Here is a 26,671-nt window from a genome sequence, read left to right as displayed (position 1 = left end):
TGGCAAGGAAAAGGTCTGGGGACAAGGAGTTTTGTTCCTCCCCCTTGAGAGGGGAAGGAAAGGATCAGAGAGCCTAGCCTCCCTCTGGAGGGTGTCAGGGTTTATAAAGTCACTGCGCTCAGCCTGCAGCTCACCGTGCATCCTCAAACAAGCAGGCTCCTCTCCTGAGCCTCAGTTGCCTGTCAAGGCCCGTGATCTAAATCTCTGACCTTACCACTTGCCCTATAAAGAACAAAGTTACAAACATCCTCTCTTGCAGACCAGAGCAGGTGGCCTCGTAGGAAGTTCAGAGCCAGTGCCGGCTGCTCGGCAGCATTCTCCCCACCCTGGGAACCTTGTCGATTTGCAAAAATTCATCTGAGCCTCTGTAAATGGAGGAAAGAAAGGTCGCCTCATAATCATGGGTGAAAAGTGGTAGGCCCCTGTCTGTATTGTAGGCGGACTGCCCTGGTAAGGCTTAGATGAGGAACGGAAAGACCCTTGTAATTAGCCAAGATTGGGCCCCAGAAGAGAGGGAGAAGAGCATCCATTGCCCATGAGTGGTCCTGGAGCAAGGGGACCCACTGGGCTTCACATGCTAGGTCAGCAGGTGTTTCAAAGCCAGTGACCCACTTTGCCTGATGTGAGGAGTTGAAGCCAGGCATCCAGACTTCCAGGTGGCTGCCAGCTGCTGGGACCACAGCCTAGGGCAGCTCACCAGGCGAGGGGAAGTCAGTGAACCCAGCACTTGGGTGTCCTCAGAGAGACCAGCACTAATCATGGCGTTGTGCTCAATAGTGAAGGAGAAGCCACAGTATGGCAAGAGCCCCGTGGTGATGGTGGACGAGATCATGAGCTCCAGCCCTCCCAAGTTCACCTTCCCAGAAGCAGGCTTACGAATCATGATCACCAACAAGTTTGGGCCCAGGACCCGACTCCGGATGGCCAGCAGGATCATCATTAATGAGGTACGTTTGCTTGAAGGATGGTAAAAGTGAGCAGCGGTGGATATAGGAGGCCCTGGCTCATTAGGGCCCCTCCATTGATTACTGCACCTGTTTAAGGAAGGATGCCCTGGGGCCTCCAGAAGCCTGCCCATCACCCCCAGGCAGCAAAGTATCCTTTGAGAAGATATGTTAAAGCCTGCAGCAATGGAATACCCTGGCTCAGATGTTTCACTAAGTATTTTGTCAGGCACTAGAGTGGAACTAATTGGAGAAAGGCCAGTCAGAAGCATGGATTGTTTCTTTAAAATGTTGTTTAGGGTAAAATAGAAAAGGTGAGTTCACACCTGTTCTCTGTGGACAACTTCAGGAGGAAACCTAAGACACTAATGAGCAACAGTGACCTCTGGGGCTTCCTTTTCTTTTTTTCTTTCTCTGTCTTTTTTTTTTTTTTTTTTTTTTTTTTTGAGTCTCACCCTGTCTCCAGGCTGGAGTGCAGTGGCACGATCTTGGCTCACTGTAACTTCCGCCTCCTGGGTTCAAGTGATTCTCTTGCCTCAGCCTCCCGAGTACCTGAGACTACAGACAGGCATGCACTACCACGCCCAGCTAATTTTTTTTTTTTTTTTTTTTTTTGTATTTTTAGTTGAGGTTTCACTATGTTAGCTGAGATGGTCTCGATCTGATCTCATGCTCCGCCTGCCTCCACTTCCCAAAGTGCTGAGATTACAGGTGTGAGCCACTGCACCCAGCCCTGGGACTTCCTTTATGCTCTTGCTGTGTTTAAATGGGGTGCTTTTGGCCGAGCGCGGTGGCTCAAGCCTTTAATCCCAGCACTTTGGGAGGCCGAGGCGGGTGGATCACGAGGTCAAGAGATCGAGACCATCCTGGTCAACATGGTGAAACCGCGTCTCTACTAAAAATACAAAAAATTAGCTGAGCATGGCGGCGCGTGCCTATAATCCCAGCTACTCAGGAGGCTGAGGCAGGAGAATTGCCTGAACCCAGGAGGCAGAGGTTGCGGTGAGCCGAGATTGCGCCATTGCACTCCAGCCTGGGTAACAAGAGTGAAACTCTGTCTCAAAAATAAATAAATAAATAAATAAATAAATAAATAAATAAATAAATAAATAAATGGGGTGCTTTTATTTCTCATTTGCAGAGATAATAATTTTAATGTTATTTAATGTATAAACAGTATAGCAAAGATAGGGTCATTGCTCACCAACTTTTCCAATCTTTGTTACACGTCTGTTTATTTTGGAATTTTAAGTACTTACTCTGAGAAGCAGATGGGTTGGTAGACTTCAAACTGTGATCGCTGATAATTAGGAGTTAACATATAGGTTCTATGCAAGAACAGTATTTCACAGTGCCTACAGGTTCTATATTGTAAACATTTCTGCTTTGACTTCATGTGTACTGTGCCCTTTCTGTAGAGAGTATATTAAGAAAAGGAAACACTTTTCCAAAGCTTTGAATCAGTGCAAATCATTTTGGTCCATTTCAGTGAAATTTGGATCAATGACATTTTGCACAATCCAGGCCACCTTTCAGGCATGGGTTAATTGTACCCACTGGGTGCTGAGGGTGGGGAGGGTTGAACAACTTTTAAAGATGTAGAGATTGGGGTTTATAGTATATTTTTCATGGCATATATAGCCAGGAAAGGAATAGGTTTTGATAAGTTGCTAAGATACTGGTTATTATGCCCGAAATGTTCTCAGCTGCTGGGAAGACTTTATCTTCCGTACATTGTGATTGGGCTCCCTGGAAGGCAGAGTGCAGAGCTGGAGAAGCCGAGTCCAGAAGGAAGGAATTCTGAGCTTTGGTCTCACATCAGCCACTAGCCCACTTCATCTAAGGGTATTGGACAGGATGCTTTCAGCTCTAAAAATGTCAGTGACACACACTGAAAGGCTCTGAGTATGTCCACAAAAGACATGCACACAAATGTTCATCACTGCATTCTTCATAACCAAAAAGGGAAAACTACCTACACGCTCATCAATAGGCAAAGCCATATCATGGGTTATTCATGTAATAGAATACTGCACAGCCATGAAAAACGAACTGCTGACTCATGCAACAAGCTGGGGGAATCTCGTGGCTATTGGTAGCATAAAAGGAGCAAGACATAAAATTTCCATTTATATGAAGTTCAAGTTCAGGGAAAACTAATCAATGGTGATAAAAGTTAGCATAGTCTTTGCCTTGGTTCCCTCTGGAGTAGGGGCACGTAGACTAGGAAAGTGTCTGAGGGGAGTCTTTGAAGGGCCTGGAAATGTTGTACATCTTCATGTGAAACATCATTAAGCTGTGTACTGAGTATAAGTGTACTTTGATTTTTTTGGAAACGCAATCTTGTTCTGTCACCCAGGCTGGAGTGCAGTGGCACGATCTCAGCTCACTGCAATCTCTGCCTCCCAGGTTCAAGCAATTCTCCTGCCTCTGTCTGCTAAATAGCTGGGATTATAGGCGCATGCTGCCATGCCCAGCTAATCTTTTTGTATTTTTAGTAGAGATGGGGTTTCACTGTGTTGCCCCGGCTGGTTTCGAACTCCTGAGTCAGGCAATCCACCCGCCTTGGCCTCCCAAAGTGCTAGGATTAATACGTGTGAGGCACCATGCCCAACCTTTTTGTTTTGTTTTGTTTTGTTTTTCTTATTTGAGACGAGTTTTACTCTGTTGCCCAGGCTAGAGTGCAGTGGCAACGATCTCAGCTCATTGCTACCTCCACCTCCTGGGTTCAAGTGATTCTTCTGCTTCAGCCTCCTGAGTTGCTGGGATTACGGGAGCCCGCAACCACGCCCAGCTAGTTTTTGTATTTTTAGTAGAGATGAGGGAGGTGTCACCATGTTGGCCAGGCTGGTCTCGAACTCCTAACCTCAAGTAATCCACCCACCTCAGCCTCCCAAAGTGCTGGGATTACAGGCCTGAGCCACTGTGGCCGGCAGTGAGTGTGCATTTTGTATAATGTACCTAAAAAATTAAAAATTACAAAATGCATGCAGGGCCTTCCCTATGGCCACCTTCAGGCAGCTATGAACATCGCCAGGGAGAGCCCCAAATGATGGCTGTCATCAGTAACATGGGCTAGGTTGTTGAACTGGTACTAGGAAGGGGTGGCCCAGGCCCTCTGATAAATCTTCAAAGGCTTCCTGGCAACCATGCAAATGGAAATAACCAAACTTAGAAGGATTCCAAGATCCTGGGGCTGATTCTCAGGCAAACCTGTCCCCAGGGATGTTGGTCTAGGAACCCGTAAGAGCAGGGTATGTGTAAGGAACCCAGCATATAGCAATAGCTTGTTGCTTTATCACACGCCTTGGTGTCCGTCTTGCCTCCTGTCCACACAGCGGCAGAGACTGATCAACTCGGCAAACGGCGTGGGCAGCAAACCACTTCAAAACGGAAGACACGAGAACATTGAGAACGGGAATGTTCCCGTGGAAAACCCCGAAGACCCTCAGCAGAATCAGGAGCAGCAGCCGCCACCACAGCCACCGCCTCCAGAACCAGAGCCGGTGGAGGCTGGCTTCCTGTCCCCGTTCTCCATGCCTGGTGAGTTATGGGGGTGTTGGACTCTCGGGCTGCATTTTTGGGGGCTCCATCGGGACCAAGCCCAGGTCTTCAGGATGGGCATGGACTTGTAAGGGTGGCGGAGGGCTGGTGTGAAGCATCGATATTAGGTCATTGGAATACTTAGGTGGTGAATCTGTCCTCAGTACTAAACTGTGGCTTACAGCTACAGTAGGGTGCGGGCATTGCCAAGTGCAGCAAGAGCCTTGGGCCAGAGAGCAGGGCGGCTGCTGGCCTGGGGAGCACCAGCGACCCCTAGTGACCACACTTAAATGCTTAGGGCAATAGATGTTTTGTCTAAGAAAAGGCTATGTCCGCAATGTTATTTTTAGGGACATTCTCGCACTCTCTTAGCCCTTGTAGCGTGGGCAGGCCGTTTTGTCTGTGCATCTTATTTGCCGGACAGGAGATTCTAAGGCCACAGATGGTCCTTAGACGGTCATACCTTGTGTAAAAATTAGCTGGGCATGGTGGCACGTGCCTGTAATCCCAGCTACTCAGGAAGCTGAGGCAGGAGAATCGCTCGAACCTGGGAGGCAGAGAGTGTAGTGAGCTGAGATCGCACCACCGCACTCCAGCCTGGGCAACAGAGTGAGACTCTGTCTTAAAAAACAACAACAACAACAACAACAACAAAAAACAAGGCAGACATACCTTGTGTATTTGAAAATATCTCCTACCCATAAACAAGTCAAATCAGACTGAGGCTCTATAGCAAGCCTTCCAGGGTCCTCTCGTCTCACTTGGAGTCTGACCTACGAGGCTCCATGTCATTTGACTGCCGACTCCTGCTGACCTCAGCTCCTGTTCCTGTCCCTCTCCTGGTCCCTGCTTCAGCCACACCAGCCTCCTCACTGTCATTCCTAGAACACACCAGCCATGTGCCTGCCCCAGGACCTTTGCACTTGCCCTCTGTTGGAATGCATTTTCCCCAGGGGCCCACATGCTCACTTCTCACCTTCTTCAGCTCTCTGCTTAAATGTCACCTTTTCACTGTGACCTTTTCCTTCTACCTCATTTAAAATATTTCATCTTTTTCTTGTGGCTCTTGCCCCCACTAAAATATCAGCTCAACAAAGTAGTCACCTTTGCCTACTGCATTTTCTGCATTCCCAGTGTTCAGGACTGGCCGCGTAGTCAGGGCTTAGTAGGTACCTGTTAAATGAATGAATCCAGGTATTCGTGTATGAGGGGATCCCAGGAGCCACCCAGCCCGGCTTCGTCCTTACCTAAACCTTCCGTGAGGTCCTCTGCAGTCCTCCGTGGGAAGCAAAGGCCCAAGCCGAGATGATCGGCCCCATTCTTGGAGGCATTTTTCTTGGTGTCTACCATCCTGGAAAGAGGCAAGATTCCAGAACTTTCCAGTCCAGAACTTGATGTTTTCTGAAAAGAATTCTGTGTTTAACGTCAGGCACACTGAGCCCCTGATTTGGGAGGTGACTCTGGAGGGACAGAGGCTGTCCTGCCTCTTGTCCCACCTTTATGGGAACACCCGCCTGCCGTAGGTGGCGTGGTCCTGGCAGCCTGGGGTGCTCTGCTGCCTGCTTTGGCATGAAGGTGCAGGCTTTGTTTTTGATCACAGAGCTTCTCTGGAGCTTCTGGTTGAGAGAGATTCCAGGGCATGCTCATCGCAGCTACCCAGGGGCTCGTCCCAAAATGCCCGGCCTGGTTCTGATCCTGGACATTCCAGAGTCTGGAGCAAGGCCTGGGGATCTGCATTTTTAAAACTGCTCCTGTTGCTTCCTGGGACCTGGCTGGGTTCAGAATTGCTGTTATTGCCCAACACATCCCAGCCTTTCTTCACATTAAGGGCACACTCAGAAAATGAAATGTGTTCCCTGACTGAGGTCACAGAGGAGCCTAGCCCAGGGGTCCAGGCCTCCCAGGCCTCCTCCCTGAGGGGATTGGTGTCTGGGCCCGTCTCAAACACTTCCCTGGCACATCTGCACACCTGCCCACGTGCTCTGTGGGGCACAGGGGCCCTGCTCAGCTAGTCTGGCTCGTGGGGATAGAGGTGGCACCGTGCTTGGGTCAACTCAGTCACCAGGGCCATGTGTGGGACATGGAGAGCAGGAGGGGTGGTCTCCAGATCCTAGGTCCCCTTTCCAGCTTACCTGTGTGGATGCAGCACAGGGAGGATTTCTGCGCTGGGAGGGCAGTGTGTCCACCCAGAGAGCCAGCTCACGGTGATGAACCAAGACAGGCCCTGTGTTCACAAAAGGTCCAGGCAAAGCCCGTGATTCGCGCTCTGGGTTCCCCTCACAGCCGCAAGTTATCACATCCCCAGCCCAGTTTCCTTCCTGTGTCCACATGGGGCTGGGAAAAGGTCAGAGCTGCAGTCGCCAAAGGAATTTCAGTTCCCTGGGGCCTGGAGACCAGATGCCAGGGAGGGCCGGAGTGCCAGAGCAGGCTGCATTAAGGGAAATCAAACGCAGTCCAGGAAACAGCCGAGCTTGTAAGGGGTGGGGCGAGGGGGAGCGACTTGCCGTCTGGAGAGTTCTCTGTGCCCGTTCTCCACCCCGTGAGGTGGGTGGCGGAATCCACATTTTGCAGATGTGGGGCCTGATGGGGCCACAGCTTCCAATCCCCCACAGTGGCCACTTCATCTGAATCCTCGTATCGAGGCCGTCCACTGTCCAGGTGCTTCAGGAAAACCAGCAGAAGGGACGTGCCCTTCTCGGTCATCCTTACCTAAACGAGTCAGCCGTAGATAAGGATACCTCATTTTCCCGTTGCTTAAGCCCAGAGTTTGACAGGATTGTGCAGGGAGGACCCCAGACCAGCCATGCTTTCACTCTGTCCTTGTCCTGGGAGCTGCTGTTTCACAGAGACGTGGCCGTGCGGCCTCTGGACAGGTCACCTCCCAGGTCAGGGGCTTAGAATGCAGCTGTCTTGCAAAGGCTAGGACCAGATGGCTCCTGGGTCCTCCCGGCTCCCAGGTTTTCTGCACCCCTGAGTCCTCCTCTGAGGGGCTCTGCTCTTGCTTGGGGCAGGACTTCCTCAAGCCAGAGGCTCCGGGCTGTTCTCCTGGGCTCAGTGCATCCCTGAGCCAAGTTCAGCACGCTTCCTCCGCGCACGTGTCCTCCCTGTCCTCAGGAACAGGCCTCTGCTTCCTGCCTCCCAGAGGAAGCCTCCTTTGTGCGCCTGCGGATGTGTTTCCAGGTGTTGTCCCTGGAAACCACAAGCAGCTTCCGTTTCTCCTTCCTCCCTCTCCCCTGCGAGGAGCAGGGGCTGGGAACGGCGTTGTGTGGCTGCTGCTCGGTTAGGTGTGTACAACTGCTGGGAAAATTGAGGCCCCAGGTGGGCAGAGGTTAGCAGGAAATTGGAAGGAGTCAGTGAGACTGCACCCCGACAGAAACACCCTGTATCCCGCCCCCTGCCCTGCCCCCACCTACCTCACCCCACCCACCCCTTGTTCAGGTGTCACGGTGGCCTGGCCTGCAGGATGGCTTTGAGGGTGTTTATTAGGCGTGGATGCAGCTTGTGTTTTCCAAAGCTGGGGCACTGGAAGGAATCACAGAGCCAGGGGAGGAGTCACAGGGCCAGGGGCCGCAGGAAGATGGAGAAGCCACTCTGCCGGTGAGCTCGGAACCAGCATAGCTTCGGGTGTCTAGGAATAAGACTAGCCCCATATTGATGTGCAATTCGTGTGTGCTGTCAAGGACAAGCTGGGAGGCCGGCTCTGGAGTCCAGAAGTCCTGGGTTCAAATCTCAGTCCTGCCACTCACCAACAGGGTGACTCTGGGCAAACTGCTTCACCTCCCTCAACCTCCATTCCTCATCCACAAAGTGAGGGGTGATGGCACCTGCCTCCCGGGGGTGACCTGAGTCACAAATCGGATACTTTAGTCAAGGTCCAAGGTCTGTGCACTGTGTCTGGCACACAGTACGGATGTTAGTGTGAGTCCTAGTGTGCTTTAACCACGTGGCTTCTGTTATCCTCCCATTTTAGGACTACAGTGTTCTAGAAAGATCATAGGTTCCAGAATCCCTGGGGGCCTGGGATGATCGGTCATTCCAGGGCTCGAGAAGGGGAACTTAACCTGTACCAAGCACCTGTTACGTGCTAGCTCTGGGCTTTAGGCACTTTGCAGACAAGATGATCCTCTCAGTCAGTAAATAGTTAGGGCCAGGCTCTGTCCTAGGCTTTGGGGATCAGAAGGAAACAGGACAGCCTCAGTCCCTGCCCTCTGGGAGCTTCTGGGCTTGCAGAGTAAATCTGAGCAGATAACGACACAATGTGCTTTATGCATCGTCTCTGCCCCTAGCATACAGCTGATAGGTGGGGAGGTGGGAAGCCGCAGCCTGCTGCCTCCTCGCTGACCCAGAGAAGAGTCGCTGGGATTGCCGGGGTAGAGCCCAGCAGCATCAGCAGGACCCGGCTTCGGTGCCCACCTGGTCCGATGGTGGATTTACATGTGGATACCCAATACAGGCATGCTCTTCCCACTGTAGACAGCAGAGGCTGGTAATTAGGCCTCCCAGGGCTGGGTGTGGGCGGGGGAAAGAAGAGGAAGAGGAGCTTTCTTCCATGGAAACCATGGTCTGCCTTGCTGGCACCGCCCTGAAACCGCTGGCAATGACCCTGAGCAGCAGCCCAGCTGGGAAAACTCCTGGTGCGGGTTGTTTGCTTATTTTGGCCCATAGTCCCGGAGATCTTGCGGGTCCGCTGAGGCTGCACCCGGGCCCGTCAACAGAACTTCTCCTGCCCCCATAAGGGTAAGGAAATCACGTTGTTCTTACCAGGACTCAGGGCTTTGTGCCACTTTCATTATAGCAGCCAACAGACAGCTGCTGGGGCCTGGACACACGTTAGGCACTACGCAAGAAGTGGGAAATCTTCCTTTGCTCTAATTCATACAGTAGTCAGCGCGGGCTGTCGTTACAGAATGCCACCAACTAAGCAGCTTGAACAATGGAGATGTATTCTCTCACATTTCTAGAGGCTGGGCGCCCGCATGGTCGGGTTCCGTGTCCCTCTTCCCGATATGTAGCCAGCTGCCTTTTTGTTCACGTGACCTTTGCTGGTTTGGTGCATGCATGTGGAGAGAGATCCCTCTCTTCCTCTTCTTCTAAGGCCACTATTGAATTAGGACCCCACTCTTAGGACCTTAATTACCTCCCAAAAGCTCTGTCTCCAAATACAGTCACATTGGGGGTTAGGACAGCAACATATGAATTTGGAGAAGGGAGGAAGAGGAATGATTCAGTCAATGGTAGGATCTCACAGGGCGTCTGACCCTGTTTGTTCTAAGAGCTTTACATGTATCCCCTCATTCATGCCTTGCCACAGAACGAGGCAGGGATGATTATTATCTCCACTTTACAGAGAAGGAAGGGTAAGTGATGGCCCACGGTCACCCAGCGGCTCTGCAGGTGCAGTGAGCAGGTTTCTACCCTGAGCACCCTACGCTATCCACTAAGTACATGCACTCCCATTTCATCTTCACAGCTGCCTTGTGAGGGAGGAATATAATTATCCTCATCTGCAGAGGTGAAAACTGAGGCCCAGAGAGGCTGTGGGACTTCCCGAGTCACACAGCCATTGTGTGGGGAGCCACTTTTCCACTCTGTGCTTCCCAAGCTGTGACTACCCTCAAGATCTGGTCCAGCTGGGAGCAGAGTCCCAAGCTGTCAGCCCAGGACTGTCATGAAGCCAGCGCAGGGCCTTAGCTCTGTCCCTTCGGCCTACGATGCAATTCAGCTCCTCTCAGTGAAGAAACCATGAGATAAGTGTGTGTATCATGAAAGTCCAGGCCCTTGGAAGTTCTTAGAATAGGAACGGGGTAAAACGCACTAAGTACTTACTCTGGGCCAGACAGGGTGCTTTATTTTATTTTATCTATTTATTTATTTTACTTTTATTTTTTCAAGATGGAGTTTTCTTCTTGTTGCCCAGGCTGGAGTGTGGTGGTGCGATCTTGGCTCACTGCAACCTCCACCTCCCAAGTTCAAGCGATTCTCCTGTCTCTGCCTCCCGAGGAGCTGGGATTCCAGACCCATACCACCATGCCCAGATAATTTTTGTATTTTTGGTAGAGACAGGGTTTCACCATGTTGGCCAGGCTGGTCTTGAACGCCTGACCTCAAGTGATCCACCCACCTCAGCCTCCCAAAGTGCTGGGATTACAGGCAGGGGCTACCACGCCTGGCCCAAATAGGGTGCTTTATACATATTAAGTCATTAAACCCATTAAAACCCTAGGGAGGTGGATAATGTTATTGTTCCCATTTCACAGGTGGAGAAACTGAGGCACAGAGAGGCTGAGTTGCCCAGGGTCATACAGGAAGAAGGGGCAGAGCTGGACTTTACACAGTGGCCTTCTGACCCCAGGCCCCAGATGTGCTTAGGGGACCACACCATCACCCCACCAAGGGACTCTTTTGCTCTTCTTTCCTTGGGAGCTCATAAGGGAATTGGTTCCCTCTGTCTGGGACGCTCGTGTCTTCTAGCATATGCGCAGGGTGCCAAATAATGTGCGTGTGTGTCGAGTAAACCATGTTGAATCGGGTTGAAGTGAGGGCCTTTGGAATCTCACATGCTCTCTTCGGGGCTCAGAGGGCACCGCTCAGCCTTCTCTTCCATTGTGATAGCAAAACCCAGAACAGGCAGCAGGAAGATTTGGGGAAGATTTTAGCGCTTTTCTCCCCATCCACCCCCGTCTTCTTCAGTTCTAAATAGCTCTTGAGAGGGCTCTACTGGTTGGGAGGAGGGAGGCCTTTGTGGTCCTTTTGAGCTTAGAAGGCGGCACTGCAGAAATGGAACTCGCTAACACTCGGCCTTCCTGTCCTTGCCTCTTAGCGTCTGGGCATGCTGGTGAGAGCAGTGCAGGAACTACAGACGCCGTGGGCTCGTTTACATATGCCATTCCGTGCACAGTCCCGGTCTGTTCCAAGCCCCCAGAGACACATTGCACTTTATAATGAAAATGATTTTGTTCTTACCCTGGCCTCGGAAGCCACCAGAGAAATTGCACATTCGGTTGACTGTCTCATAAGTCAAGGTCAGAATTTTAAAGGAGCTTCCTTTTCAGTCACTCTGTGCAGCGTGGAGGATCAGTTCACAGACCCATTAAAACACACTCTGGCTGGGCATCCTTATTTTTTCATATAACAGGTTTCTTTTTCACCTACCACAATATTCCTATCTTTAAAGGGTACAATGCAGTGGCTTTTAGTATATTCACAAAATTGTGCCATCATCACCAACGTCAGTTTTGGAACATTTCCATCACCCCAAAAGGCACCCCTTACCCATGACTGCCCTTCCTACCTCCCCAGCTCCCCCAGCAACCACTCACTGACTTCTTATGTCTTTGGATTTATCAATTCTGAATATTTCATGGAAAGAGGATCATGCGATATGTGGCCTTTTGTGACTGGCCTCCTTCACCTAACATGTTTTCAAGGTTCATCCAAGTCGTAATATGTGTCAGTACTTTATTCCTTTTTATGGCTCAATACTGCATTGTATGGATAATGAATGCCACATTTTATCCATTCATCAGTTGATGGGCATTTGAGTGGTTTCTATTTTTGGCTACAAGTGGTTCTTTAAAAGACCAAATAGAGCATCATAGAAAAGAAAGCTCAGTATTTTTTGTCAAAATTAAAGCAATATTCTTTTAAGTTCTCTGTGGTTAGCAGCTCACAGTCTCTGAATACTAGAGGGATCTTGGGAATTTTTAGACTGGCTTTCTTATATTCCAAAACGGGAAAGTGAGAACCGGAGAGGACCAGCAGCTTGCCCACAGGACAGTCTTGACCAGGCAGCACCAGGCATCCAGGCCACCTGCCCTGGCAATCCACTCCATGCCACCCCTCCAGCCAGGCCACTATAGTGCATGCTGGGAGTGGGGAGATAAAGGCCTGCCCAGGACCACATGTCGGGGTCCTGAACAAAAATGCCAGAGACCAAAGCCCACCCAACAGATCTTCAGATGCCAGCAACAGGAAGCCCACCCAACAGATCCGCACATGCCAGCAGCAGAAGCCCACACAAGCCTCCTTATGCTAAAAGAGGAACTTTGAAAAGTTTACAGGGTATGCTGATGCCGTAGCAAAACCTAGCATCCCCCAGCCCTGCTGGACAGTGGCAGGAAAGTGGTTGGTCCAGCCTCACCGCAATTCTACTTTTCAAATCAGAGACCTAATATGAATCCATAACTTTAGCTTCTGGGAAATGTCACGTTTAGCTTTCCAGGCTCTGCAGATACACTAGAAAGAGGCTGGAATATGGGGGCTGCCGAGGATGTCACGATCCGCACATCCCCTTCCACGGGCATTGTGGCGAAGCTGAAGAAAAGCAAGGAAGCCATCTTAACGATGCCTTCACTCGGACCAGACCCCAGAGCCACCAAGGAGCCTGTGCAGCTTTTAGGACCTCCTGGGGGAGACGGAGGAGGGCAGGGCCCCAGCCAGCAGCTACACAGCAGGGCGCCCTCCAGCAAGAAACTGCTCTGGCCCCAGCACCGAGCCTGGCATCTTCTATTCAGTACTAGAGTGTCCATGGAAGCCCTGATGGGTAGCTGGTGGGGTCCCCATTTCCCAGATGAGAAAACTGGGGCTCAGGAAGCCTCCCACAGGTGAATAGGTGCCACGATCAGGGCTGGCACCCCACATCTGCCAGACCCCAAGGAGCTGTCCTCTGACTGCTTCCTCTGTTGACTTTGGCCAGGAGGGCCCAGTCCTGAGCCGAAAGTCTGAGCTGTAATGCACCAGGCAGCCGGAAGGAAAGGGAGGGAGGAGGCCGGCTGCTGGGACTGTGCGATGTGCAGATGTGCGAACGCAGGGAACCCGGCCAGCCTCACCTTGCCATTGGTGGTGTTGCCGAAGGCTTAGCAGAGAGGGCCTGCCAGCAGGGTGGAGCACCAACAATGTGTTCCCTGATTCTGCTGGTGTCCCTCTGATGTAGCCTCGATTTAGTGTTCTCTAGGGCCTCCAAATTCAAGGTGAGGCCTTCAGAGGCAGGGCAGTGTGCTTGGTGCTTTTTGTACTTCTTTCATCTGCCCAGGGATCTTTGAAGTGGGTGGGCAGGGACGGTTATCACTGTCTCACAGGTGAGGACATGGAGGCCCAGAGAGGTTAAGGGACCTCCTAGTGCCACACCATTAAGAGTGATGGGGAAGGACAACTTTGCCAGAAGCCTTGAGATCCCTGCAGTGAGATGCAAAGCGGGCTGTAACTTCAGGGCATCTTTAGAATGAAGGAGCTGGGGTACCGACCCTGACATCCTTCCAGCTCTGGGGCCCATTCACATCCAGTTCCGAAGCAGGCACAGAGCCTCAGGGTAGGGGCTATGGAAGTGTCTGCAGTGCTGGGCTGAGGGTCCCTGGGATAAGGTCTGTCTGATTGGCACCAGCCGAGGGAACTCTGGGCCCAGCTTCTCCCTTGACTGCCACAGCCTGGTCTGCAGCTCCAGTCTGTCCCTCCCCATGAGGGCAGCTGCTTTGGTGAGGAAGCATGGACAGGGTCCCAGTGTCACTTGACACTGCCTCTGTAAACACAAATTTAGGAACAGCAGGAAACTTCTTCAACCTGACTAATGACATCAACAGAAACCCCAAAGCTAATGTCATACTTAATGATGAAAGACTAAAAGCTTTCCCCTAAGATCAGGAGCAAAACAAGAGTTAAAAGTGGGTCTTGGGAATATTTAAACTAGTTTTCTTATATTCCAAGGCAGGAAGCTGAGGGACAGAGAGGGGCAGTGGTTTGCCCAAGGGACAGTGTCGACCAAACAGAACCATCCAGGCCACTGGCCCTAGAAATCCACTCCATGCCACCCCTCCAGCCAAGCCAGTGCACTGTGTGCTGGGAGGAGAAGTAGGAGATAAAGACCTGCCTAGGACCAAGTATCAGGGTCCTGAACAGAATACCAGTGACAGAAGCCCATCCAGCAGATCTTCATATGCCAACACAGAAGCCCACCCAGTGGAACTTCACATGCCAGCACAGAAGCCCACACGAGCTTCCTTATGCTAGAAGAGGGCTTTTAAAACTAAGTTTACAGGGGTGTGCTGATGCTGCAGCAAAACCCAGCATCCCCCAGCCCTGCTGGACACAGTGCCTCACCACTTCTATTCAACACTATGCTGAGGGCTCTAGCCAGGGCAAATAGGCAGGAAAAAGAAACAGGCACCCAGATGAGAAAGGAAGCAGTAAAACTTTCTGTATTCATGGATGACATAATCTTGTTTCTAGAAAATCCTAAGGGACCCACACAAAAATAACACTATTAAAATTAATAAACATGCAGGATACAAGATCAATATATACAATTCAGTTGTATTTCAATACCTTAGTCATTAACAATCTGAAAATGATATTAAACAATCCGTTTACAATAGCATTTAAGAGAAGAAAATAGGAGTAAATTTAACAAAAGCAGTACAAGACTTGTATATTGAACTACAAAACATTGTAGAAAGAAATTAAAGACAAATAAATGGAAAGATATCCTGTGTTCATGGGCTGGAAGAGTTAACATTTAAAAAATGATAATAGCCCTTAGATTGATCAGATTTAACGCAATCCTTATCAAAACCCCAGCTGACTTTTTTGCAGAAACCAACAAGCTGATCCTGAAATTCATATGGAAATGCAAGAGACCCAGAATAGCCAAAACAGTCCTTAAAAAGAGCAAAGTTGGAGAACTCAGACTTCCTGCCTTCAAAACTTACTACAAAGATAGAGTAATCAAGATTGTCTGACACTGGCATAAGGATAGACATATAGACTAATGAAATACAAATGGAAGTCCTGAAATGCACCTATACATTTCAGGCCAATTAGCTTTTGACAAGGGTAATGACAATTCAATGAGGGAAATAATAGTCTTTTCAACAAATGGAGCTAGGACAACTGAATAACCATGTTAAAAGAAGTCTGACCCCTACTGCTCACCATATGCAAAAGTTAATGTGAAACAAAAACCTAAATGTAATAGCTAAAAATATAAAACTCGTAGAGGAAAACATAGGTATAAATATTTGTGACCTTGCGTTAGGCAGCAGTTTCTAACCACAGAATGGGAGAAAACATTTGCAAATCAGGTATCGTGTGTGTGTGTGAGAGAGTTAAAACTCAGCAATAAAAGACAATCTAATTTGAAAATGTTCACAAGATTTGAATAGACATTTCTCCAAAGAAGATTATACAAACGTCTACTAAGAGTATACAGAGATGCTCACATCATTAGCATTAGAGAAATTTAAATGAGATACCATGATGAGATGCCATTTCACACCCACTAAAATGGCTATAATCCCGAAGAGGTAGTCAATAATAAGTATTGGTGAAGAGATGGGAAAATTGGAGCCCTCATACATTGCTAGTGGAAATGTAAAATAGTGCTGCTGCTTTGGAAAACAGCCTGATGTTTCCTTAAAGAGTTAAACAGAGAGTCACCATATGACCCAACAATTTCCCTCTTCATTCTGTATTTAAGAGGGATGAAAATATATGTCCATATGCAAACTTATACACAAAAGTTTATAGCAGCATTATTCATAATTGCCAAAAAGTAGAACAATTCAAATATCCATCAAGTGATGAATGGATAAGCAAAATGTGGTATATCCATATAATAGAATATTATTCAGCCATAAAAAGGAATGGCGTACTGACAGATGCTACAATATGGATGAGCCTAGGAGCCATATGCTCAGTGAGAGGAGCCGGGCACAAAAACCCACATGTTACAATTCCATTTATGTGGAACACCCAGAATAGTCAAATCTATAAAGACAGAAAATTAATTAGTGGTGACAAGAGGCTGGAGGAAATGAGGACTGGAAATGACCACTGATGGCTTGGAGTTTCCACTGGGGAGATGAAAATCTTCTGGAATTATATGGTGGTCATAGTCACACAACTTTCAGATATACTAAAATCCACCTACTTGCACATTCTAAATGGGTGATTTTATGATATGTTAATTACATCTCAGTTGCTTTAACTGGAGTTATTCTAGAGTGATGCTTCTCAAAGTATGGTCCTGGGGCTGTCAGCAGCAGCAGCAGCACCTGGGAACTTGTTAGAAATACGAATTCTTAGAAAACCCTCTCCTCTAGTCCTGCCAAATCACTGTGGCTGTGGTGATCTAACAGGCTTTCTGGGGATTCTGATTTACACTCAAATTTGGGAACCATTGCTTCAGAATCGACGCTCTGCAGGTCGTATAAATGCTCCGAGCTCCCAGGTCCATGCAAATCTACTCTACATCATCCAGGGGCACAAGCATCCCTCAAACCACAGGTTAACCACTCCCTTAATCGGAATGTCGAATTCGTTCATTGTCCACGTTAATTTGCTTGAGGTTTTTCATCAGCAACTGCATCTGTCGTTAATTTTTTTCTCCAGTCTGATGAGCCATCTGTTTTGTTACAGTTCATTTTAAAGACATTTTTTTCACATAATTAAATTGTAATTTTCTACTTCAAAAGAGAAATCTGAGAGCTTAGTGAAAGAAATGATGGCAGCTCGTCTTTTTCTTGCTGATGTTTGTGTGTCAGTCAGAGTCCGTGATGAAGATCTCACTCCAATATTGCACCCAACAAGATGGAAGTAGGGGGCCAGGAGGGGTTCCCAATAGTGTGGGGGGTGGGGAAGTCCATCAGTATAGACATTGTTCCATCACCTCTGCAGCCCCCAAAACTCTATTATTTCACACATGAATTAGTCCAGACTCCTAATGTTGGAGAACCCCTATTCAGGCTGGTTAAAGTCAAAAAGTTCACATGGTGGCAGGTTCCCTGAGAGAGTCTGTCTTCTGGCAAGGCTGGACCCAGGGCTCAGAGGAAACGACAAGACATCATCATCTCTCAGCACTGCTCTCCCCGGGGTTGGCTTATCCCTGTATTGGCTTTCCTCCATCTAAGCTTACATCCCACTGGGTTAGCCCCATCAACAGATGGTGCCACTGTCTCTTAAGGATTGCATTCAGCTGCGTGTAACAGAAAACTCAAGTGACAGAGCCTTAAACTGGAGGATTTTTATTTTTCTCATGTGACAAGAAGTCCTGAGAGTAGGGAATCTTGCAGCAATATCATCAGTATCCCATTACTGTTGTCCATAATCAGCTGGTGGCTTTTGTCCTCAAGGTTGCCCACTGGCCTCTGCAACCCCACCGACCCTCTATTCCTCGTAGGGACAAGGAGGACAAATGGCAGGAGGCTTATGCTACTGAGCCTCCTTCTCCTTATCAAGAAGAGAATGACTTTCCCAAAAGCTCCACCAAATAGACTTCAGTTTGCATCTCGTGGTCTAGAACTGTCCATAGCTACCTCTATCTGCACGGGAGCCTGGGAAATTAAGATTTTTAGCTGGGAAACTACTGTCTCAAAGGAAAGAGAGTTTCGTTAATGAGGAGGAAGGGGCAATGGGTATTAGAGGCAGTGATTCTTGGCAGAATTCCCAAGATTGACCCTTATTATATTACACACCCAGCCTAGAGCCTATGCATCCCCATAATAGCAGGAGGTCAAGATGTCCTATGTTGGATTCCCAGTACTTAGAATAGTACCCAGCATGGGGAATGAACACACTCAATATTATGGAATACATGATTAGCCAAGTTTGACTCTCATACCCACCCAGACATCAAGGAGGGGAGTCAGCCTTTTGTAAACCACATGAGTTTAACGTGGAATAGAGGGTTGGTTCCATAAAGGAAAATTGGCATGCCGTTACCATTAAAGCAGAATGGATGCTGGCCATATGAGAACGATGAATGACCTCTGCAATCCAGAACTGCTCAAAATCTTGAGAGACCAATTCACATTTGCAAAGCTCTCAATTGGCTGATGTATAGACCTGAAAGTCACTTCATAAAGTCAACAGTATGCATTAACTCTGTGTTCTTATTTTCTGTATTCTTGATGCTCTGGCATCTGAGACCTCCCTGCCTGGGGAGAGACTGCCCTTCCAGGCCCCTTCAGTTCTTAGCGATAGCAAACAGCCGCCTGCTGGGAGCATGATTTACATGTGCAAACCAATCCAAAGCCCCGCTCTGAACTGCCTCCTTCATCTGGCTCTTATACCCTAGGAGGCAACATTTCTCTTGGCCTTAGTCATCCTAGGGCAAGGTACAGACAACACGATTCAGCCCCAGAGCTCCCTGAAGTTATTCAGTTCTTTTTTTAAAATTTTTGTTTTCCATAAGTTTTGGGGGAACAGTTGGTATTTGGGTACATGAGAAAGTTCTTTAGTGGTGATTTGTGAGATTTTGGTGCACTCATCAACTGAGCAGTATATACTGAACTCAATTTGTTATCTTTTATCCTTCACACCTTCCCACCCTTACCCTCTGAGTCTCCAAAATCCACTGTATCATTCTTATGCATTTGCATCCTCCTAGCTCAGCTCCCACTTATGAGTGAGAACATACAATGTTTGTTTTCCATTCCTGAGTTACTTCACTTAGACTAATAGTCTCCAATCCCAACCAGGTTTCTGTGAATGCCATTAATTCATTCCTCTTTATGGCTGAGTAGTATTCCATCGTGTATATATGTATATATGCGCCACAGTTTCTCTATCCACTCATCATTGATGGGCATTTGGGCTGGCTCCATATTTTTGCAATTGCACATCGTGCTGCCGTAAACGTGAGTATGCAAGTATCTTTTTTATATAATGACTTCTTTTCCTCTGGGTAGATACCCAGTAGTGGGATTGCTAAACAAAATGGTATTTCTACTTTTAGTTTTTTGAGGAATCTCCATACCGTTTCCATAGTGGTTGTTCTGTTTGATATTCCCACCAGCAGTGTAGAAGCTATTCAGTTCTTTTTTTTTTTTTTTTTTTTTTAAAGATGGAGTTTCACCATATTGGTCAGGCTGGTCTCGAACTCCTGACCTCAGGTGATCCACCCACCTCAGCCTCCCAAAGTGCTGGGATTACAAGCGTGAGCCACCGCGCCCAGCTAGAAGCTATTCAGTTCTAAGGCTGCATACTCTCCCTCCCTTGCCCCACAGAAGCCACAGTAGGGCTTTTGCCCATGTTTCTTTCCTCTTGCTGCTTGTGCCTCCTCACTGAAACTGGTGCTTCCTCACGTGGCCCTGTGTGGCCCACCCTGCCTCCTGTTTCTAGTTTCTGTGAGTACGAAAACTTTTTTCATGACCATCATTTCTATACCTCTATGTCTTACCATACCCAATTAAAACAAATTCTGTCTACGTTTAAAAACACGTTAGATGTGGGTTTGACAAATAGCATATATTTGAGCATGAACTTAGAACTCAAGGACTTTAAAGCAGAATCTTCAGGACGTTGGCAGGACTTGGAAATCTGTATGTTAACAAGCCCCGCAGATGGTGTGGCTGTTCTACTGGTTTTGAGAACAACTGGTTTAGTCTCAGTCTCTCACTGGAGGATGAGGAGGCTAAGGCCCAGCCTGGTGGGCAAGTCTGCTTGGGAGACCAAATCCTGGGGGCAGGAGGTTGCATGATGGGCTCAGAATTAAAACAAGGAGCGAGACGCTCCTGGCTAGCGTGGATTGAAAAACCCCTCCCTGCTGTTTCTGTCTTCGTAACTCTGTTGCTTAGGACATTGAGGTTATAAGTAACAAAAACTAGCTAGATCTTGATTTCAGCAGGAAAGAGGACTTTATGAGAAAGATACAGAGGTGTTTCCTGGAGCCAGGGCAGAGGTGCGGATGAGTCTCAGGGCAGCTGGAACCAGGAAACATGATTGAGCAGCCCGTTTTCCTGTGCTCGTCTCTGTCCCTGATTCATGTCCTGCCCCTCAGACCTGCTGCTTCTGCCTCTCTTCTCCTGATTTCACAATTTCAGCCACATGCACGCTGAAATTGCTTCCAATTTCAATGTCCTCGGGGACAGGCTCTGATTGACTCAGACTGATTAGAGCTACTCTTGGGCTAGTCACAGCCAGGAGCACAAACGTGCCTGGGAGAAAATGTCCCCTCATCGGGGGCGCTGGGCTGGTTCTGCCAGAGGTGTCCAAGGATTCTTACTGAACCAGAACTCTTGCACCCAGGCACCTCTATGGGTACCATCAAAGCCTGGGACAGCTTTCAAGGCTGTCCATGCTTCTTTACCTTGATCAAGTGCAACTGGGTTCTCTAACTTTGTCATTCCAGCAATGTTTCCTGGTGATCTGGTCTCTTGGCTTAAGTTTAGGAAATATCCAATTTCATCAGCATAATAGGTAGGGCTTCTTTGCTGCTAATGAGCTTTTGAATGGTGATTATCACATTCATTATGTGGGATTTTTTTTAAAAGTGTGTTTTCAGATTATCTTTTCCTGATTCTGAGGGGGCCCTTGTAGCGTCCCATGCATTTAATGTGTGTTGAGTTCTGCCACAGGTCAGGGGTTGGTCTGGGGCCTTTGCTCTCTTCCACAGCCGTGAAAGAATTCAGCAGGCCCCTGCCTGCAAGGGGCTTCCAGTCTAGCTTCAGAACTCATGCAAGTGATTTCTTCCAAGCCAGACGTTGAGAGCTATGGGCTGACAGCTCCAACCTGTATTTATTTTGTTGCTGCTGTTGTTGTTTTCTTCTGAGACAGAGTCTCGCTCTTGTCACCTAGTCTGGAGTGCAATGGTGTGATCTTGGCTCACTCCAACCTCCGCCTCCCAGGTTCAAGCAATTCTCCTGCCTCAGACTCCCAAGCAGCTAGGATTACCGGCACCCACCACCAGGCCCAGCTAATTTTTACGTATCTATATTTTTTAGGAGAGATAAGTGTTTCACCGTGTTGGCCAGGCTGGTCTCGAACTCTTCACCTCAAATGATCCCCCACCTCAGCCTCCCAAAGTGCTGGGATTACAGACAGGAGCCACTAGGCCCAGCCTATATTTGAAATTGTGTCTGTATTGACATATGGCCCTGATGATAATGGTGAGATGTGCCATTTACAGAGACTCTTCTATGACCTTCTATCGACAAATAGTATCACGTTCCCAAGTCCCCAGTGTACTGTTGTCACTCCCATTTTACAGTAAGGAAATGAGGCTCGTGGACACTGCTCGCCCAATGACGGACAGCTGATGAGCTCGTCCACTGGATTTGAACCAGGTCAGATGCCAGAGCTTGACCATTGCTTGACTTGTCTTTGGCCTTTGAGCATTGTGCTTCAAAATGCAGAGCAATTAGGTAACAAGGCAGTAAACAAAATGCCCAATTATGCAGAGCAGGCTGTTAGAATAAGACCATGTACCACCTCCTGCTAACTGTATGGTCCACACTGGTGGAGAGGGCACCAGGAGCAGTTACCAGCTGTGACTGCAACCCAGCCGGGAGAGGTAGGAATGGCTATGTATGGGTCAACGTGGGTAGAGTTTCAACAATTTATAAATACTTAAAAACCAAAGCAGTTACAGAAGGGAGAGATCACCATGGGCCGACGGGGTTAATGGCTTTTTAGAAGAGTCAGAACATCGGGGAGACTGAAGAGAGGCCAGATGGATGGAAGGCTGGGGGTGGAGAGGGTTGCACAGCACAAACAGTGGCACAGAGATCGTCTGCACGAGCACTGTGGAAGGTTTCCACACCATGACTGTGACCTACAGGAATATTTTATACACATACCCAGAAACATAGAAAGGAAACCAGTTTCCTGGAATGATATCGAACTCTCACTATGTATAGGAACTCTGTTTTATAATTTTTAAAAAAGAAAATGCCTGTTGCCCTTCATTAGATTGATTTCACCATCCTCCCCTGGATTGAATCCAGCGGTTGAAAAACACAGCAATGCATCCGGTCAGTGGAAGCATTGTTTCTTAGGGAGCAATGGCAGGCATGACACTGGCCACTTGGGTGGGGTCAGATGGGGGTTGGTGTTGAAACTGGATGCAAAACCCATGCTAGGCAAGAAAAAGACAAACCCCTCATGCAATTTGGTATCTGGGAAAATAAAATAATTCTTCTACTGTGGTGTTTATATATGCCTGCAAAAATGTTCCTAGGCATTTAAGTGTCCAGGGTTACAATTCCCCAAAGTGAATTCTTCCTCTACATATGGAGTTTTGGGTCAATTCTAGAAATGCCCTAGGACTTCCTTAGCAACCTAGATGAGTTAGCTTGTGGACTCACAAGACAACAGCCTGGAATTTTGGACAATCCAATCAAGGCAGGAAAGTTTTGGCCATTTGTACAGAGACTACAAGGTACAGAAAGGTGTATATAGAGAAAGATCTAGAAAGAGATGGATGGATTTGCTGATTTCAAGGTAGCCATATTCTCTTGGCTTCTTATTATAAGCAGCTGAATATTTTATTTTAGTAAAAATACTTTTATGGCTAGGCACAGTGGCTCACACCTATAATCCCAGCACTTTGGGAGTCCAAGGCGGCCAGATCACCTGAGGTTGGGAGTTTGAGTCCAGCCTGACCCACATGGAGAAACCCTGTCTCTACTAGAAATACAAAATTAGCCGGAAGGGGTGGTGCATGCCTGTAATCCCAGCTACTCAGGAAGCTGGGGCAGGAGAATCGCTTTAACCCGGGAGGTGGAGGTTGTAGTGAGCTGAGATCGTGCTATTGCACTCCAGCCTGGGCAACAAGAGCAAAACTCCATCTCAAAAAAACAAACAAAAAAAATCTTTTAATGATTTAGGAATATTCTAGCACAAATATTACAGAGCAAACACAGCTAGTGACAGTCTACTTTGCAATTTTTAAAATTGGGATATAAGTTATATACCATGACAACCACACTTATAAACTATAAAATTCATAGTTTTTGCTGTATTCACAGAGTTGTGCAGTTATCACCAATATAATTCTAGAATATGTTTATTATCCCACTTCCATAGGCCCACGAGCCAATTCCTCCTCTCCCAGCCCCTGACAACCACTAATCGACTTTCTAAAGTCTCTGAATTTCCTATTCTTGACATCGTCTATACATGGAATCTATCAATATATGACCTTTTGTGTCTGACTTCTTTCGCTTTGCATAATGTTTATGAGGTTCGTCCATGTTGTACCATGTATCAGCACTTCATTCCTTTTTATGGCTGAATAATATTCCTTTGTATTTATGTACCACATTTTGTTTATCCATTCATCACTTAGTTAATATTTGGATTGTTTTCGTTTCTTCCTATTATAAATAATGCTGCTGTGAACATTTGAGTAAAAGTTTTTGTGTAGACATATGTTTTGATTCCTTTTGGGTAGAAGTAGGAGTAGAATTTCTGGGTCAAGCTCTTTGAGAAACTGTCAGACTATTTTCCAAAGCAGCTGCTATCAGGAATGTATGCGGGTTCCTATTTTCCCATATCCTCACCAATATTTGTTATTTATCTTGCTTATTCTAGTAATACTTGTGGCTGTGAAATTGTCTTGAGTTACATTTTCCTAATGACCATTTTCTTTGGAGAACTGTCTATTCAAACCCTTTGCCTTTTTAAAGAAAATTGTGTTTAATTGTTGAGAAGTAAGAGTTCTTTATATATTTTGGACAGTAGACCCTTAGCTGATATATGATTTGCAAAATATTTTTTTTCCATTCTGCAAGTAGTATTTTCACAATCTTTCTTTTCCTTTTTTTTTTTCATTGTTATTGTTTTGTTTTTCGAGAAGGATCTCACTCTGTTGCCTAGTGCAGCAGCAATCATAGCTCACTGCAGCCTCTAACTCCTAAGCTCAAGCAATCCTCCTACCTCAGCTTCCCAAGTAGCTGAGACTAAAAAGCCATCATGCACAGCTAGTTGTTGTATTTTTTGTAGAGATGAGGTCTCACTATGTTGCCCAGGCTGGTCTTGAACTCCTGGCCTCAACCAGTCCTTCCGTCTTGGCCTCCCAAAGTGCTGGATTATAAGCATGAGCCACTCTGCCCAGCCTCACTGAGTCTCACTGCGTCACCAAGGCTGGAGTGCAGTGGTGTTATCTCAGCTCACTGTAACCTCTGCCTCCTGGGTTGAAGCGATTCTCCTGCCTCATCTTCTCAAGTAGCTGGGATTACGGGCATGCATCACCACACCCAGCTAGTTTTTGTATTTTTAGTAGAGATGGGGTTTCACCATGCTGGCCAGCTGATCTCAAACTCCCAACCTCAGGTGATTCGCCCACCTTGGCCTTCCAAAGTGCTGGGATTACAGGCATGAGCCATGGCACCCGGCCCCAGCCTCACTTTCTTAATAGCAGTCTATCAATCACAAGAATTTTGAATTTTGATAAAATATAATTTATTCTTTTGTTGCTTGTGATTTTGGTGTCATTTAAAAAATCGTTGCCTAATCCAAGGTCATAAAGAGTTGTGCTCATGCTGTTTTGTAATTGTAGCTCTTATATTTAGCTCTTCATCATTTTTAAAATTTAATTTTCATGTATGATATAAGATAGAGAAGCAGTTTTGTTCTTTTGCCTATGGGTATCCAGCTGTCTCTGTACCATTTGTTGAAAAGATTATTGTTTCCCTGTTGAATTGTCTTGACACCCTTGTCAAATATCAAGATATTAAATGTCTGGGTTTATTTCTGGACTCAGAATTTCATTCCATTCTTCCAGTAGCAGTCTCTCCTGATTACTGTAGCTTTGTACCAAGTTTGAAAATCACAGTGTGTACATTTCCCAGCTTTGTTCTTTTTTCAAGATCGTTTTGACTATTTGGGGTTCCTTATATTTTCATATGAATTTTAGGCTCAGCTTGTCAATTTCTGCAGAAAAGCTACCTGGGATTTTGATAGGGATTGCATTGAAAAGTTTGAGGAATATTACTGTCTTAACCATTCGAAGTCTTCCAATTCATAGACAGGATTTCTTCTCATTTATTTAGGTATTCTTTAATTTCTTTCAATGATGTTTGGTAGTTTTCAGCATACACATCTTATACTACTTTTGTTACATAAATGTTAGGTTTTTAAATGTTTGATGGTATTGTACATGGAATTGTTTTTTTTAATTTTGTTTTTGGATTGTTAGTGTATAAAAACACAACTGATTTTTGTATGTTCATTACATATCTTACAAATTGGCTGAGCTTGTTTATTAGTTCTAATAGTTTTTTCTGGGTTCCATAGAGTTCTCTATATACAAGATCATATCATTTACAAATAGGGATAGTTTTACTTCTTCTTTTCCAATCTGAATTACTTTTACTTGTTTTTCTTGCCTAATTTTCTTGGATATATCTCTAATTCAGTGCTGAAGGAGTTAGACATCTTCATCTTGTTCCTGATTTTGCAGTGGGGTGGGTAGGGAAGGGTTGTAATAGCTTTCAGTCTTTCTCGTTAAGTAAAAGTGTCAGCTGTGGGTTTTCCATAAATGCCCTTTATCTGATTGAGAAGGTTCCCTTAGTTCCTAGTTTGTGGAGTGTTTTCATCATAAAAGAGTGTTGAATTTTGTCCAATGTCTTTTCTGTGGCAGTTTAGAGGATTGTGTAGTTTTATTCTTTATTTTATTAATGTAATGTTTTACATTGATTGAACTGTATATGTTAAATCAAGTTTTCATTCCTGGGATAAATCCCTCTTGGTGGGGGTGTATAATCCTTTCTATATGCATTCCAGCTTGCTAGAATTTTGTTAAGGATTTTTGTTTTGCATCAGTATTCATAAGGGATATTGGTCTGCAGCTTTCTTTACTCTTGATGTCTTTGTCTGCTTTTGGTATCAAAGTAATACTGGCTTCATAGAGTAAATTGGGAAATGTTCCCTACTATTCTATTTTTTGAAAGAGTTTGTGAAAGAGTCACGTTAATTCTTCTTTAAACATTTGGTAGAAGCCATCTGGTCCTGGCTTTACTTTAAGGGAAAATTCTAAATTACTATTTCCATGTCTTGTTTTAAATCTATTCAGATTTTCTCTTCCTTTCTGAGTCAGTTCAGTAGTTTGTACCTTTGTAGAACTTTCTCTATTAGGATTGTCTTAATTTGTTGGCACATAATTGTTCTTGTGCCAAAACAAAGTATTATTCCCGACTAGTTTGTTTTATTTCTGTAACATACATGATGTCCCTCTTTTATTCCTGAGTCTAGTAATTTGAGTCTTCTCCTTTTCTTGGTCTGGCTAAAGGTCTGTCAATTTTATTGATCTTTTCAAAGAGCCAACTTGCAATTTCTTTGATTCTTTGTACTGTTTTTTATTTTCTATTTTACTTATTTTCACTCTAACTTTGATTTTTTTTTCCTTCCTTCTGCTTTCTTTGGACTTCATTTGCTCTTCTTCTTTTATTTTTCTTAAGGAGAAACACTTGGTC

The 26,671-nt window shown here is 46.5% G+C and overlaps 1 protein-coding gene across 2 annotated transcripts in view; it reads left to right on the top strand.

Annotated features, from left to right (window-relative positions):
• The window catches only part of SLC24A4 (solute carrier family 24 member 4), a 172,531-nt gene that overhangs the window by 125,453 nt on the left and 20,407 nt on the right, over positions 1 to 26,671 (top strand). For both annotated transcript variants that reach the window (XM_010350554.3, XM_003939847.4), the window contains exons 11-12: positions 778 to 947; positions 4,283 to 4,487. In XM_010350554.3, the coding sequence (XP_010348856.1) occupies positions 778 to 947; positions 4,283 to 4,487 (375 nt within the window). The remainder of the gene's footprint in view (positions 1 to 777; positions 948 to 4,282; positions 4,488 to 26,671) is intronic.

Source organism: Saimiri boliviensis, chromosome 2 (assembly GCF_048565385.1).
Source record: "Saimiri boliviensis isolate mSaiBol1 chromosome 2, mSaiBol1.pri, whole genome shotgun sequence".
Classification (NCBI taxonomy): Eukaryota; Metazoa; Chordata; class Mammalia; order Primates; family Cebidae; genus Saimiri; species Saimiri boliviensis.
Note: the sequence above shows the minus strand (reverse complement) of the source record. Positions and strands in the feature narration are given on the sequence as shown.